We start from the raw sequence: 17,294 nt of genomic DNA, 5'->3' as shown, positions 1-17,294 counted from the left end.
GCTGCTAGTTCTGTAGTTGCTGAGTAAATATACCGCACTCTTACCAAGTATCATCATTCGGTTCATACATCATCATCTACAGTTCATACATAGTTTTCAAAATGAAAGATTTTTTTTATTATTTTTATTCTTTACAAGTTAGCCCTTGACTACAATTTCAGAAGATGGTAAGTGATGATGCAGTCTAAGATGGAAGCGGGCTAACTTGTTAAGAGGAAGATGAAAATCCACACTCCTTTCGGTTTCTACACGACATCGTACCGGAACGCTAAAAAAAAAAATGTAGGTTTCTAATCAAAAGAAAATTGTAACGTTATTTTTTTTATTATTGAAATTGGGATGGGAAATATTATATGGGTGGTAATTTCGAGGAGAATGGGAGCGGTGCGTCATCCTCCACAGTGGCGGTGAAGGCCGCGAGCGAGGCGCGGCCGAAGCGCGGGGCGCCGGGCGGCAGCTCGGGCAGCGCGCCGCGCACCAGTCTCCGCAGGGCGGCGTTCCTCTGACGTAGCTGCACCACGTCCGAGTGGATACGCTCGCGCTCTATCGATATATATCCACAACACTAGCGAGTTTAGCGTCATTTATGCCTAGTTCGGCTACTTTAGTATTTTAGTCGAGTACGAACGACTTTTGGGCGGTAATCCAAAAATCGATCGTACTCGACTAAAATACTAAAGTAGTCCGAACTATACTACAGCCTTTCGTGATGAGTACCATTTAATAATAAAGAAATTAGAAATGAAGCGCATCTCATTTCATAACTTATTTATTTTAAAATATGTAGGGTTCGTTTATAAAAAGTTAAATAAAATATATTAACCATATCTAATTGTTCTAAGCTTATTAATGAAATGTATTTTCAATCATTTAAGAACAAGTTGATTATAATTTTTCGTCTCTCATTTATTTATTACTTCTTTTTTTTTAAATTTTTAACAATATAAGTGTAAAATACAAAACATTATTAAAAATTTATAAAAAAAAAATTCACCCTCCCGCTGCGGGACATTTGAGTGCCCAAGCAACCGGTGGTCAGGGCTCCAGAGTGAGGAACCTCCTCACAATACGCGCCGTCTCAAGAATCACTGCCTTTTGTATCCGACTCTTGATCCAACAGTTAAGCGAAAGCTTCTTAAGGTGTTGGTCGAAGCTTTTCGCTATAAGACCATTGACTGAAACAACTATCGGAACAATAATAGTTGACTCAACATTCCACATGGCGGTAATCTCGTGAGCAAGGTCCAAGTATTTTGATACTTTTTCCTTTTCGGCTTTAACCAGATTATCGTCATGTGGAACCGTAATATCAACAATTATTGCACGACGCACTGACCGATCGACTAGCACTATATCAGGTCTATTGGCTACAATATACCTGTCAGTGATAATCGTTCGGTCCCAGTAGAGCAATGCACTGTTATTTTCAAGAACTGACGCTGGGTCGTACCTATAGTAAGGCATCTCAAAATCGATAAGGTCATATTGAAGAGCAAGCTGTTGGTGGATTATCTTGGCTACTTGATTATGTCTGTGCAAGTATTCGCCGTTAGCAAGGTGAGAACACCCGGACACAATATGCCTGAGGGACTCCCCAGGACGATGACACGCTCGACAGATGTCTAGAGTGCCATCTTTCATAATGTGTTTCCGGTAGTTTCTCGTCTTTATAACTTCGTCCATAATTGCACAGACAAAACCCTCGGTTTCCCCAAAGAGGTCACCGAATTGCAACCAAGATACAGATGTTATTTGATCTACATCCGGCCCAGTAAGGGCCTTGTAGAATCGTCCATGCAACTCCTTGCTCTTCCATATTGCCACACGATCTGAGTTACTAATTACTATAGGCCTGCGCCAGTTCTCTTTGCCTAGGGATAGCGGGGTAAGTCCCTTATCCACTGCAACGACATCCTGAAACATACTCACATTCATCTTGAGAAAATGATCTCTGAGATTGCACACCTCACGATTATGGAGGTTCTTGGCGTTTAAGAAGCCACGTCCTCCACACTTGCGTGGGATGTACAATCTCATTACAGATGAACGGGGGTGATGCATCCGGTATGACGTCAGCAGTTTGCGGACTTTACAGTCCAGGGAATCCAGTTCGGTTTGAGTCCACTTTAGAATGCCAAAAGTGTATATGAGTAAGGGCATGACCCAGCTATTGAAGGCACGCACCTTGTTACCGCCTGATAAAAGACTTTTTAGGACTTTTTTCAGGCGGCCAAAGAAGCGTTCCTTCACTACCTGTTTCATATTCCCTGTCTCAATACCAAGTGCTTCTGTCATTCCAAGGTATTTATAGGTTTCGCCTTCAAGGAGTGATCTGAGAATGATAGTTTCTGAAATAACTATATTCTCGGAGCTCACTATCCTTCCTCGCTCTACATTGATGACCGCACACTTGTCTACACCAAATTCCATCCTTATGTCATTGCTAAAGGTTTGAGTAATCTTCAGCAATGACACTAGGTCTGTACGCTTTGATGCATACAGCTTGAGGTCATCCATGTAAAGCAAGTGAGATATGAGCTCACCACCCCTGCGAAGGCGAAAGCCTAGCCCTGAATCCCGCAGTAAAGTACTGAGAGGATTAAGGGCTAGACAAAACCATAAAGGGCTCAAACTATCGCCCTGGAAAATACCTCGCCTAATCCCTATCAGTTCATTCGATTCAGAACACTCAGAAGCGCCTGGGTGACGAAGAACTGTCATCCACTGTCTCATACATGACTCAAGAAAAGAGCATAGTGTTGTATCGACCTTGTACAACCGCATGACCTCCATGAGCCATGAATGAGGCACCGAATCATAGGCCTTCTTGTAGTCTATCCAAGCAGCCGTGAGATTTTTTCTGTTTCGCCGAACCTGTTGGCAAATAGCAGTGTCTATGAGGAGAAGTTCCTTTGTACCACGAGACCGGGCCTTACATCCATTCTGTGTTGGGGCCAAAATATTATTTGCATTTATATGCATCGTTAATTTTGATGACAGAATGGATGTAAGGAGCTTATAGATGGTGGGTAAGCATGTTATCGGTCGGTAGTTTTTGGGGTCTGTGGTACTTCCGGATTTGTGTAGCAGGAACGTGACACCAGTTGTTAAAAATGCCGGTAGCGATCCAGTGTCAATGGCATTTTGAAATTGCACTGCCAAGATAGAATGGGCGCTACGAAACCATTTTAACCAGAAGTTGTGCAATCCGTCCGGTCCTGGGTATTTCCAGTTTGACGCCGGACGAATAATTATTATTAGGTGTGAAATGACTAGTGATTTGTACCCTCATTTTTAAATTGTTTGTTGGTAAACAGTACTCATCAAGAAAGGCGGCATATGACCACAACAAATACATCTTGTCACTAAAAACACATATTTACTCATAACTTAAGCCACATATGGCGATGGAACGAGCTATGTTAGGAGTATCTCTGCGTGATCGAATCAGAAATGAGGAGATCCGCAGAAGAACCAAAGTCACAGACATAGCTCAACGAGTTGCGAAGCTGAAGTGGCAATGGGCGGGGCGCATAGTTCGAAGAGCCGATGGACGTTGGGGTCCCAAAGTGCTGGAATGGCGACCCCGCACTATATTATAGTAAGCGCAGTGTTGGCCGACCCCCCACCAGGTGGACTGACGACATCAAGCGAGTCGCAGGGATTCGCTGGATGCAGATGGCTCAGTATCGTGATGTTTGGAAGTCCCTACAAAAGGCCTATGTCCTGCAGTGGACGTCCATCGGCTGATATGATGAAGCCACATATTTTTTAAAGAATAAAATGTTACAACCTTATTCAATCTTATTAAACGCGCCTAGCACGAATTACTCCAAATTTATCATTAACTCTTCAATTCCCATGTCAAGGCTAATATAGATTTTTCGTTTTTCTTTGGATAACATAGCTTACAAACACTTAGTTATTACAAAAAAATAATTAAAATGTAAATGAACCACCCCCATTTTTTTTATGGGCGTGTCACCCACAGGTGACACTGGGCATTGAGGCATTGTTGTTTCCTATAAGTATACTTGAGACTATACGTATAGGAAACAACATTTTTCTTATTCTTACAGTAGGAATGAAACGATAGATTCTATAATAATGTGTATAATAAATATGTAAACAAATAGAACACTCATTTATTGTGAAAGCTGTACCAACACTATATGCAAACCAATATTGCATTGGGATACATTTTTTTGTGTGGTGGTTTGTACATACGCATCTTCGTTGAGTGTCGATTTGCGAGTGATCGTCAGCTCTTCCAGCGCTCCTAACCTCAGTAGGGACTTTCAGCATCATCTGCAGAGGTAGATTCACAAATTGCCGATCGAAGGCTTGTCACATTTTTGCAAGTAGCAACATTTCACCGGAAAACGCAGTAAGGCTGGTTGTTTTTTGACCATCTCTTGTCTCAGTTCAGACATTAATTTGACAAGCTGCATCTAAGCTAAAAGCAAACTAAGTCATGCTGTTGTCATGCTACTTAGCTACAATATGTTCTTCAGAAGCTTGACGTAAGGAAAAGCCTAGCTCTTTCTCTCGTTCTCAAGTTTTATGAATTGCAGTAGTCCAGACGATTTTTCCGACCAGTACCCGACCCCAACATTCTGCTCTCGTAACTACTCGGAATAATAGTAAAGTATATTTTGTATTACAACATGAGAGCGAAGCATGCGACTGGAGAGATGTATAATATTAGCTTCGTTTCTTCCCTCTATCTTCACCTGTAACAACACCATCATATGGAGAAAATAAAATAATATCGCCTGAGTTCTCCTCTGCCTGCAACTATAATCCAAGGTCAGCCTGTAATACGTAATAAAGTTATAAAAAAACATCACCACATAGCGATAAGGCCAAAATGTAACAAGTTTTTGCTTAGAATGAAGTCAGGACAATTTGTTATTGCAATGCCCAGTGTCACCTACAGGTGACACTGCATACTTCCGACGTTGTAACAATAACGCTATAAGTTATTTTTAGAATAAGAAACATTTGTACTACAGCTTATTTATTCCTTTATTACATGTAATAAGTAAAAAAACAATACTTACGGTCTAGGCATTTATATTTCACTTTATATCGCAAGAGATCACACAAACTCAGACTCCTTCAATTTCGCGCTAAACAACTGAATGAATTTGACACATGACATATTGCTAGCGTTATCAAAAAAAAATAATTGATAATGTTACATATTGGCTTCGAAACAATAATATTAAATTTATCTCCTTCAATGAAAAATAATATCTCCTTCTGGTAGAAAAAAAATATTAAACGTCTGTCACCTCCAGGTGACACTGGGAATTGAAGAGTTAAATCACTTTTATTATATCAGAAAGGACACAAAAATAATGGGATCTTATTTTTGACCACGACTACGGGAATTTGATATTAGATCTCTAATATAAATATTTTTTGAATAACTTACAAAATATTAAAGAACCGCGATAATATACATACTTAGTTAGAATTATTCATTTGAAAACTAATAAACTTTCATAACTAAATGAAAAAAAAAGTATAATACTTGGCTTACCAAAAACTGAATAACAAAACACAGAAACAATTTTAGTCACGTCATAGTCATAAAATAGGCAGACGGTACCTCGCTGTGAAACAACTTATGCACCTTAAACGTCGATTAGATATGTGTGAGTGTGAAGTGTATTGCATATTAACTGCATCAATGGGGTGCCTCATTTTTTAGTTCAAGGGAAAGTATCTGGACTCTTTATTAAATCTATAGTTACACATTACCTTGTAGTATTGTGAGGTAGTTGTTAAGGCCCGAGAGCAATCCATCCCAAAAGCGGTCCTTCTCCGGTGGGAACAAACTCTTCCACTGAGACCAGTATTCCTCTATTTCCTGAGTTGTCAACTTGCGAGATGGCGTCGTAAAGTCTGGCGGTTTTAGACTGTCCCTGTTTAACACATATTTAAGGAATTATTTTTGAATACTAACCATAAAAAAGACCAACATTCGCCCTCCGACTGGGAGGCCTAAGATATCATAAGATACCATATCTCGTAACGACAAAATGTGATACTGTCGACCAATAGAGATATAGATATAGATTCCGAACCGAAAATATCTCTCTCTCTTCTTTCCATTGCACCGAGCGAGGGAACAATATTTCTAGCCACTATTGGTCGACTCACAACAAAAAAAAAAGGTCAAGAGGAAAACAACGAAGTGTAAAGTGGGATTAATAGTCCTAAACTATTCCGATATAAGTTAATAGTTAAAGGTTAACCTTAACTGTAACCTATGTAAGCTCTTGTCACCATTAATAGCTTATATTATAAAGCCTCAATAGCTCAACGGTAAGAGCGGTCGGACTCATCTCCGAGGGGTGGTGGTTCGATCCCCACCCCTTTGGTCTATTGTCGTACCCACTCCTAATAGTCTTTCCCGACTAGTTCGAGGGGAATGGAAATATTGGTCATATTTAAAAATATGGCAAATATTCTTCCAAAATCGAGGGCGCCTCTAGCTAACTGCGTTATGTACTTAGATAAATGTGAATTTGATTGACTTACAATATATCATACAACTTCCGTTTGTCAGGGGGGACAAAAACAGCCATAAATTCATTGAGAGCAGTCAACACTTGCATGGACTCTATTTCTAAATGATGACCCACTGTAACAAATAGCCTTAGATATTATACTACAACTAAATTACAGTACATAATTAAGTAGGAACCTTAGACCATTAAAAAGAATGGACCTGTATCGCACCCAAATTCACCAACAAAAAAGTCTGTGGTTTTTTGAGGGGGACGAGGTAAACTCACACATCGAAAACATTTAACATCATTTATTCTATGTCCATACACTACACATAACTATATAATTGACTCGCAATACACACACGCGTAATTTTTACGCAGACTAACCAACACATCGCTTAGACTATCCACAGAATATATACATAGAATGTTCGATTACTTGATCGATTTTTTGCTGTTCCGTCAAAAGAATCGATTCTTTTTAGAAATTGTTTTTATTACAAATATGATAAAATTATGGTAGAAATACTTTCAAATGAAACGTTACTCCAACTTTTATTAAACTACAAGTTTTTGGCCGCTTTTTATGCCATTCAACTACACAAACCGGCATTTTTAGGGAGCTCTTTACAAGACGAAAACGATTACAACAATGAAACATCGATTCTAAAGCAACAGTTTTTATAAACGCGTTAGATCATTGATTCTTGACATAAGGGTAACGGTTTACGAGGCAGGTCCTTTCTTTTTAATGGTCTAAGGTAGGTATAAACAATAATTCCACTAACTTGGACACAGAAATGGATTAGATTTCTTGGTGACAACCGTTGGTTGCTCTGAGACTGTCACTCCTCGAACACGCTTTCCTGACGAAGAACCAGCTTCCGAAGTCGAATCTGCAGTGGCTATAGTAACTGTAAATAAGAGTACATATTTTATAGTTATTTATTTTAGGCAGTAGTATACACTTTTTAATAAGAATATTGACAACGATGTTGAGAAATATTTAACTTTGGCAACACTCTCTTTAATCTATGAACCACGCTAGCTGTAATGTATAATTTGTAATGTCGGCCGCATGAGATTGTGATGTAATCTATTATCTAATACAGAATTATTCAAGTTTCACTGTGTTTTATTGGACTACAAGTCTTAACAAACTCTACTCCTAGCACGCTACGCTTAGTTGGAATTGGAAGTCTGTACTCGTACTGTACTACTGTATGTATAAGGCTTATATGCATAATTATTGTATGCCCAAAACTTACCTAGTAGTGCCAAAAGATCTAAATAAAAATTATATTATTACTAGCGGACCTGATCAAGCTTCGCTTTGACTTAGGTGTACTTACTTCTTCCCTACCCCTACCAACCCTACTCCTACTCTACCGCAACCTACCCCTGCTCTACCCCAAACAACTTGTCACGTAATTTATACATGTATATTGAGATAATTAACTGAAGAAATAATTCAAACCTTTTGGATCGCCGCACTTCTGTATAATTTCGTCAGCTTCTGCCATCATAAGTTGGTCGTCAGGAGATAATTCGTGTCCCCTAGTAAATTATAAAATGATAATTTTATTTCATAAATAAAGAATATGCAAATATATCGTAGGTAACAATTGAATAAGACAAGAATCAGCTAGGCCCTTTCTAAAAATCAACTGTTAACTATACTTAAAATAAATCTAAAACAGAGAAGTCAATTCTGTACATGAAATATATTTCCAAAATAACTATTAGCGGGTTATTAGTGATCGATACTGATGCCAAAAATGCAATAAGTACAATTTTTGTATGTCTGTATGTCGTTATAGAAACTTGGTACAATTATTCTTCATAGACCTGGGCAGGTTATAGTATATTTTTCATCACGCTAGTAGTTATTGATAACGAAAATTATACCTAAAGGCTTTTAAATATAGTCCAATATTCAACAGAAACCCAAATTCAGAGCAAATTCAACCTTAAGGATTGAGTTTAAGGTTGAATTTGCAAATGCGATTACTTGAATTGAGTGCTAAGAAGTTGTGTTTGACACTCATTGAGTGGGGACGTTTTTTGGTCGCTGATTGTGCATCCTAGGAGATCGATGTTTGATATACTTAAATGCAACGTGTCCGGAGCGCATGGTACTAGCGGATATACTCCTGTGCACGCTGGAGCGAGCCCGCGTGGACGAGCGCTCGCCGCGCAAGCCCCTCACACTGATGCTGACGTGATGAGAGTCATCCTGGATTGAAGGGCCCGGCTAAACAAAACCAGATTATTACTAGACTTTAACAACCCATATTCGGCACAGAATGAGAGGGGTTAGGCCTTAGGCCACCACGCTGGCTAAATGCGGATTGGCAGACTTCACACACGTAGAGAATTCTCAGGTATGCAAGTTTCCTCACGACATTTTTCCTTCACCGTTTGAGACATGTGATATTTAATTTCTTAAAATGCACACAACTGAAAAGTTGGAGGTGCATGCCCCGGACCAGATTCGAACTTACGCCCTCTGAATCGAAGGCAGAGGTGACATCCAGTAGACTTATGTCTAATCTCCATGTGTCTCTCTACTGTAATTACTAAGTCTGCAGTCAATTTTAGCTTATTTTAATAACCTACCAAGGTAATGCCAGGCCGCCCTCTTTATATGAAACAATATAAAGCTATGAACCTGTTGTTGATAAAATGTTTCATTAAAGACCATTATTAGACTACAAGCCCATGGACAATTGATTAATAAGATTAACCTGTGAAATGAAATATCAAAAAACAAGGCAAAATATGTTCTTTATAATTAAAGTCGTCGCTACTCACCTCTACCGTTGAACCGTCCATGATTTCCGAAGCCGCTTCCAAACCAACACATATTGGACAGAAGGCGTAGTTTAGGAATACTTTACACAGTAATTCTATATCTTCTTTGGCTTGAATTTCTAGAGCCTGAATAATAAATAACAAATATTTGGTTTTAATATTTCCATTTTTTATAGTAAGCACCTAAAGTGTTTTTCAGATCGCATGGGTATCGCTGAAGCAAACTGTCACCAGCACCATCCTACATTAAAGGAACAGTCACCCGCACCATCCAACATGAAACGAACTGTAGCAGACGAAGCGACGGCCCTGATGGCTAAGTCGGCAACGTATCGCCTATAGCAGATTAATACGTTATAGGGCAAAACCTGTAAGTACATTGACACCCATACCCTTGATAGAACCTCAACCACTATGATTTGAGGTAAGTATTTCCCCGGACAAGAGCTACTACAGCCGAAAAATAATTTTCCTTTGGTTTAGAATCCAGCGAAATTTAAGAAAAATAAATGTTAGAATATTTTTTAAAACTAAATATTGAAAATATACGTACCATAAAAATAGAGTCCAGGGTGCAGAGATTGCGCGAAGTCAGAGGATATTTCTCAAGCAGTTTCAACAAACGATCTTCCACCAAAAACCCTGTGTTATCAGCTACTAACTGAAGAATATGGCGAACCTACAATTGTGAAGAAAAGAGAAGATTAGGTACGTTGTTTTTGTTAGACATTGATGTTTTATGTACCTAAATAGGTAAGAATTCATCGGAATAGGGAAGAACAAAAAATATTGCAAAAATAAATACAAATTATTTCATTCTTTACATACCAAATTATCTTTAGCCTCTCCTAAGGCCTTATTCTCTGTCGCGTATACATTGTCAACTTGAGATGCGGTGGTGTCAATAAGAGGAAATTCTGAAAAGGTAATATTATTAATATGCATTTCATCTGAAAGTGTTTAGTTCTTGAAACTTTATAAATGTATACTTATAACAAAACTGTAACATAATTTTTTTTGCAAAATGATTATACGAATATTTATTATATATCAAACATCATCATCATATCAGCCGAGGGACGTCCATTGCAAGACATAGGCCTTTTGTAGGGACTTTCAAACATCACGAGCCACCTGCATACAGCGAATTCCTGTGACTCGTTTGATGTCATCAGTCCACCTGGTAGGAGGTCAACCAACACTTCGCTTTCTAGTGCGGGGTCGTCATTCCAGCACCTTGAGACTCCGACGTTCATCCTATGATATAAAACATGAGAAAATATAAATAGAAGGAGGTGACTTAGGTGTGTATAGTTTGCATCGATTTTTACGCGTACAAAGTGACGGGCGTCCGCTAGTCTTCTATATCTATCTATATCTATATCTATTATAATAAACTGGTTGAATTCTATACATATCTATACTAATATAATAAAGCTGAAGAGTTTGTTTATTTGTTTGTTTGTTTGTTTGTTTGTTTGATTGAACGCGCTAATCTCTGGAACTACTGGTCCGATTTGCAAAATTCTTTCAGTGTTAGATAGCCCATTTATCGAGGAAGGCTATAGGCTATATATTATCCCTGTATTCCTACGGGAACGGGAACCACGCGGGTGAAACCGCGCGGCGTCAGCTAGTATTATAAAAAAACTGGTTGAATTCTATACATATATTCGCAATTTGAGATTTTACTTATACCATTTGTAACACCAAACGTTACCGTAGCATAACGTACTATTGGCGCCATCTAGAATTTATACTTATAATATGAATTCTGTACATTTTGTACATTCTGTACATTGAAGATATTTTGAAAATTTTCATTATATAATCGATACTGAAGCTAAAAATATTTTTTTTGATTTTTAGTTTGTCTGTCTGTCCGTGTTTTTTTGTTATTCGGGCATCACGCTGAAACTACTGAATTAATTAAAATGAAACTTTGCACGGTTTAATACAGGAGAAGGTTATAGGATACTTTTTATTGCGAAAATAAAATGAGAAGGGGTGAAGTAGAGGTTGAAAGTTTGTATGGAAAGTCCTTCATTTTTAGTGTTACAGTTTTAAAAATTTGTTCATAAATCATAAAAAATACGAAATATAATGTGATTCAAAAATTTTTAAAATTCAACCCCTAAAGTGGTGAAATAGGGCTTGAAAGTTTGCATTGATCTCCACGCGGGCGAAGTCGCGGGTGTCCGCTAGTAAATAAACAAAATAGAATGAATAAGTGACCATGTTTAGCGAGGGGGCTCTTAGGCGGCGGGGGCGGAGCCTGCGGCGGCGGCTCGGCGAGCACGTGCGCGTGCAGCGCGACCTCGGCCGCGCGCACGCGCCGCAACAGCGCGCCGCACCGCGCCGCAGACATGCGCCACACCTGCGCACATTACATCTATCCATACTACCCGTGGCGTGCACACCGTAGATGCAAACATGCGCTGCCTACCCTGACCACTTACTACTATAAACTCTAATTGAACTCACAAGAGTTGCTTTCAGGACCCCACAAAAAATAATTAAAATTGTATTCTATTAAAATGCATTTTAGTGTACCTACCTACATTTTAAATTATCCTGCGATAATGCTGTTTTTAGTGATAGACAATTTAAATCATTTTAAATTGCCATTCACTAAAATTAAATGTTAAAATAATGAAAGTAAAATACACAAAGACTAAAAGCGACTTCCTCCAGAGAACTTACAAACTTTTAGTTATCCAAGATATTACCCATTCTAGCTCTTACTATGTCAGCCGTATCAATCCCCTTATGTATAAAAACAAATATTATACTAAATTTTAAATTACATTACATGAAATTAAATTTTACTAATGTAATCTACAAATATACCTGTAGTGTTTGTGTATACTAAATTGATACCTACAATACTACACTATCTCATGTACATTGGTAGTGGGGGCAATGGGACAGTCTATCACCGGCGCTTGACCGGGGTGGTCGTGTGCGGTCTGCTTGTCATACCAGTGTAGGAATGAGCCAGCCAGCTTATCTTATAGTAAGGACGAGGTCCTTACAATACCTAAAAAACTGCTTTTTGAGATTTGCCGCTCGTTTATAGCCCCCCCCCCCCCCCCCCCCCCAACTAATTTCGATACAGACTACGCCCCTGCTATTTACCTGACAAAACTTGTAGTTATTAACGTGGGAGAAGTGTCGACACTTCTTCTCCAAGTCATCCATTGCTTGCATCAGCTTCACGATCTCTGCATCAGCCCTGATCTCCTCGAGCGCGCCATCTTCAGCCGCTTTACGTATTTTGGAGCGGAGAGTGTTGGCGACATCTGACATTTTGTTTAGCTTCCTCTTCTGTTGCGATCTTACAAAAACGTTTTCCTCTTCCCTCTTTTTAAGCACCTTATAAAGTGAAATGAAAAATGTATGAATGAAAAGAAATGAGTACGTATATACAAATATAGACAACTGGCGGACCCAGTCATGTTTCGTTTTGACAGTTACGCAAGCAACCAATCGCAAGAAAGTTATCGGCGACAAACAGAATATTTAGCCGCTTATAAGCAAATTATCTCTTAGCACGCTTCTTGTATTTGGGGACATCGACATTTTATACTAAGTATAGACATGTTACGTATCTTCAAAAGCACCGCAAAAAGTGATCCGAATTTAGCTACTCCACTGAGCGCACACATGCACAATTTTGTGTTTAATTCCATTATATATTTGTTTATACAATTTTTAAGGTTCCTAAAACACACAACTCGACGTTGTATATGTATGTACTTATCTATATTAAGGTATTATTTGTTTAAATAACTTTCGTCGTTTACTATGCGACTCAATGAAATGCGGTCAATTAGCTGCTTTTGTTCGAGAAAATCTTTGGGGAGGTTACGATCCCTTTTACTTGTATTTACTACTCAGTTTTAACGCGCTGGTGTCATATCTCTAAGAGAAAATCTTTGGGGTGGCTACGATCCCTTTTACTTGTATTTACTACTCAGTTTTGACACGATGGTGACATATCTCTAACAGAAAATCTTTGGGGTGGCTACGATCCCATTTACTTGTATTGACTACTAACTTACTTGATAAGTGTATCCAATTTTTTCAGTATTTATAACACAGGTTGCTTTAAGTTTCTCCAATTCCTTCTGAAGTTCCTGTATCAGTGTTTCTAAGTCTATTTTCGCTTCCCGGTACTTAGCATGATGGTCCCACATTATGGCTTCCACTTCCAATTTATGTTCCTCTAGCTTGAAAAAGAATATAAGATTGTAGGTCTAATTCAGAAAATCGGGAATCGAACCACTTGACGTGATGAGTCCGACCGCTCATAGACCGTTGAGTTATTGAGGCTCAAATCTAATGGGGGTAATTATTAATTGGGTAGAGCCGTGATAGCCCAGTGGCTATGACCTCTGCCTCCAATTCCGGAGGGTGTGAGTTCGAATCCGGTCCGAGGCAAGCACCTCCAACTTTTCAGTAGTGTGCATTTTAAGAAATTAAATATCACATGTCTCAAACAGTGAAAGAAAAACATCGTGATGAAACCTGCATACCAGAGAATTTTCTTAATTCTTGTGAAGTCTCCCAATCCGCATTGGGCCAGCGTGGTGGGTTATTGGCCTAACCCCCTTTCATTCTGAGAGGAGATTCGAGCTCAGCAGTGAGCCGAATATGGGTTGATAATGATGATGATGATGAATTGTTAAAACTAAGTTTACGTGCGTGCGAATAAAGGAAAATCATTTACATATTCATTATTAACATATTATCGGCTCACTGTTGAGTCTCCTCTCAGATTAAGAGATGGTAGTCCAATACTCCACCAAGCTGGCCCAATGCGGTGCAGACTTCACACACGTATTTCGAACGAACATTACGAACATTCTCAGGTATGCAGGTTTTCCTCTTAGTTGTGATTACAGATAAACTCCTGAACTATCTGAAATCCGCACTAAAAACACAAAAAATCATCTGTAGGTAAGTACATATGTTTAACAAAGATTGATCTACCTGTTCGTACTTATATTCCATATGTGCCACTTCCTCCTTGTCACGTTGTTTGTAAAGGGCCTCCCATCGTTTATTGTTATGGTCCACCAAAACTTCGCGCTCTATAGTTATAGCTTGCTCTATCAGAAACAATTGTTTTTCATAGGCTCTCTGCATTATGGTGATTTGCTTCTCGATTCTGTCTGAAAGTTCCTTTATATCGTTGTCCTGAAAAGATTCATTAATTAGGTAGGTATGTTATTATTTCACTCCTAGTTAGTTGAGTTTAGAAATCTACCTAATCTGCTTGAAATTGCAATGAAGCTACAGTTCTGTAGCAGTAATTCAACTACATAGGCCCCTTACATACGTAAATTTGTAAAAATTAATCTACAATATAGGTACTTAATTTAGTGATGCTTCCTGGAAAAAAAAAACAAAAAAGCTGCAAAAATTACAAAAATCAAAAATGCAATACAATGTGTTAAAGAGTTAGGGTAGAGTAAATTAAAAACTAAAGAGATTTTTCGTTATTTGCCGCTCATCTATTGCCCCCGCCCCCCTAACTCAACTAATTTTAATACAGAGCCCTGGGCTAAGGCACACTACGTTACTGACTACACGAAAATCATCCCCTCCAGATTTCAATCGGCATATTCTATTATCGTAATTTTAACGTACTGCCGACACGACTACAGTCACCTACCCTACCCTACCCTACCTTATATTCAATGTACTCTATGACTACAGTTGACAATCTGTTCATAATTTCCATTTATTTCTTTACTTTCTTCTACTTCTCCTGTCCCATTATTCTCACCTGCTTTTCTAAATCTTTATAGTACGCCAAATCCATTTTCTTCAAATCACTTTTTAATAGATCGATCATGTTGTCCTTTTGAGACAGAAGGTCGTCGCATTTCCGTTTCTGGTCTTTGATGGCCGCCTCAATGTCAAGAGGGTCCTTAATTTCGAACATTGTGTCCCAGTTTGCTGTTATGGCATCGTATTGCGTTTGTGCATCAGCTGCTTCTAGTTCTAACTTTTGTAACGAATCTATTAAGGAAACGAGATTGAAATTATAAAGAATGACTTAAATAATACTTTCAAATGTAACAGCAATTTGGGGTCTAAAACCTATTGAGACAGTCGCGCTACGTCAATTAAAACGACACATCGTTTGAGTCCATATTTGTCTAGTGAGCCCTACCTATTGTGAATTTTCTTGTATTAATCTACTTACTGGGACTTACTTCGTCGGATGGTAAGATCTGTATGGGGACTTTGGACGTAAACAGAAATAAGTAGGTAATGAAATAGAATTCGGTATTGACAACCCATTAGCTGTGCCATTATTTATTACCTACCTATCATTTTGTTAGAGAAAAGCGCGCGTCTTTCGACTTCGCGTTCGTCAGTTGTGACTTTAACGTTGGTAACTTTGGCCGCTCCATCTAAAGCCAAGCGTTGCAACTCTTCGGCAGCGGCTGTGGTCGCTTGTTCTATCGGCCCGGGCTCTTCCTCTTTCAAAATCTCTTCAGTTGGTTGTTCAGCTCTGGAAAGTATTAACGCATATGGTACTAGTAACAGTCTAATTTTCTTCTTTGCTTTGCTTTGCCGTGGACAAGGAGATGTTTAGAAAGCTGAGCGCCGACCTTCAGTATCTAATGGAGAGGAATATCACGTGTCTCAAACGGTAAATGGAAACATCGTGAGAAAAGCGTGGTGGACTATTGGCCTAACCCCTCTAATTCTGAGAGGAAACTCGAGCTCAGCAGTAAGCCGAATATGGGTTGATAACGAATTCAATAAAATTCCAAATTCACCAGCAAATTAAACGTTAACGATTGAGTTTAAGGTTGAATTTGCAAATGCGACTACTTGAATTAAGTGCCAAGTTGTGTTTGGCGTTTTTTGGTCGCTGATTGTGCATCCACTATTTAATAGATTTTTTTTTTTTTTTTTATAATTTATTTTACGGCCTTGGATACAAGTCCTTATAGGCCCTGCTTTAAATATTACAATTTTTCTTAAAAATAATACATAGCACAATAGGAGATTGACGATGAGATACCAAAGAGTTACCTTTTGAGAGCTTCTTGCCTACGTTTGATGCGCAAAGCCCTGCCTGCCTTTCGTTCGTCGGGATCCTGCGACGTGACCTGCGGCTCCTTGGGCGCGAGGACGTCGTCATCATCTTCGTAACCACCAAATTTGCCCGCCATTTTGATTAAATCTCGGGCAATTTAAAATATAAAACCATTTCGCTTTGCGAGTGCACTATTAAATATATCATTGACGTATTGATCAAACACTTTGAATCTTGAGAGGTTTCTAGGCAACAGAGCTTGTTTAATTGTTTATGTATTCAAACAGATTAGTGATATACTTATATATAGGTGTCAAAGCTTCAGTAGGACTTATCTTCTATGTAGACAGAGAAATATTATTTATACATGTACGTAATCGGTATTTTCTTGTAACCGTCCATGTATCTAACTTTGTACAGACCCCCATTTGTACAGACTCGTAAATCTATGATCTACCCAGTGAATTTATGTAAAATAGATGTAAATGTAGTGTTTTTTTTTTGTATTCTGAATCCATGACCCACCTATGCTATATTCATTGTAAAGGAGCTAATGGGCCGTACATACTAGGTACTTTAGTCGATTACATACAATTTCAGGGCGGTAAATCCAAAATTTGTTCATACTAGACTAAAATACTAAAGTAGTCCGAACAAGTACTACTATACTTCTTCCTTAAGCCGAATATAGAAGGAATAAGGAATAAACGAATCATAATCTATGGAAATAAATCCATACGCATTAACTGTGCTTATGCCTTGATTTGAAGTTCAATTTATTTAGTTGCAGACTAGGTATCATACAGTTGGATATAAACGAAAAATGTTATGAAGTGATATGAATATACCATTAATAACTGCAGCCACTATGATTGTACTCATACGTAACCTAA

At 38.5% G+C, this 17,294-nt stretch overlaps 1 protein-coding gene across 2 annotated transcripts; it reads right to left on the bottom strand.

Annotated features, from left to right (window-relative positions):
* Positions 1 to 305: 305 nt before the first annotated feature.
* LOC112049573 (dynein regulatory complex protein 1) lies at positions 306 to 16,590 on the bottom strand. Of its 2 annotated transcripts, XM_052887525.1 has the most exons (16): positions 16,398 to 16,570; positions 15,680 to 15,867; positions 15,133 to 15,368; positions 14,334 to 14,540; positions 13,403 to 13,570; positions 12,477 to 12,713; positions 11,574 to 11,715; positions 10,167 to 10,255; positions 9,892 to 10,017; positions 9,339 to 9,464; positions 8,633 to 8,778; positions 8,002 to 8,081; positions 7,313 to 7,438; positions 6,553 to 6,655; positions 5,770 to 5,933; positions 306 to 543 (listed from the first exon to the last, which is right to left on the bottom strand). In XM_052887525.1, exons 1-16 carry the CDS (start codon positions 16,535 to 16,537, stop codon positions 350 to 352), a joined length of 2,472 nt encoding a protein of 823 aa, XP_052743485.1. In that variant the 5' UTR covers positions 16,538 to 16,570; the 3' UTR covers positions 306 to 349. The 2 variants fall into 2 exon arrangements, 1 of the variants encoding a protein (XP_052743485.1); XR_008251846.1 differs by lacking the exon at positions 306 to 543 and having other exon boundaries at positions 5,794 to 5,933; positions 6,553 to 6,669; positions 16,398 to 16,590.
* Positions 16,591 to 17,294: the final 704 nt, after the last annotated feature.

Source organism: Bicyclus anynana, chromosome 19, assembly GCF_947172395.1.
Source record: "Bicyclus anynana chromosome 19, ilBicAnyn1.1, whole genome shotgun sequence".
Lineage (NCBI taxonomy): Eukaryota > Metazoa > Arthropoda > Insecta > Lepidoptera > Nymphalidae > Bicyclus > Bicyclus anynana.
Note: the sequence above shows the minus strand (reverse complement) of the source record. Positions and strands in the feature narration are given on the sequence as shown.

Excerpts from the sequence above, each read along its gene's own strand:
- LOC112049573 (XM_052887525.1), bottom strand. The coding sequence starts at position 16,537 with ATGGCGGGCAAATTTGGTGGTTACGAAGATGATGACGACGTCCTCGCG. Across the intron at positions 13,571-14,333 it reads TGGAATATAAGTACGAACAG|CTAGAGGAACATAAATTGGA; the intron begins GTAGATCAATCT and ends TTCTTTTTCAAG. Across the intron at positions 10,256-11,573 it reads GAGCCCCCTCGCTAAACATG|AATTTCCTCTTATTGACACC; the intron begins GTCACTTATTCA and ends TTACCTTTTCAG.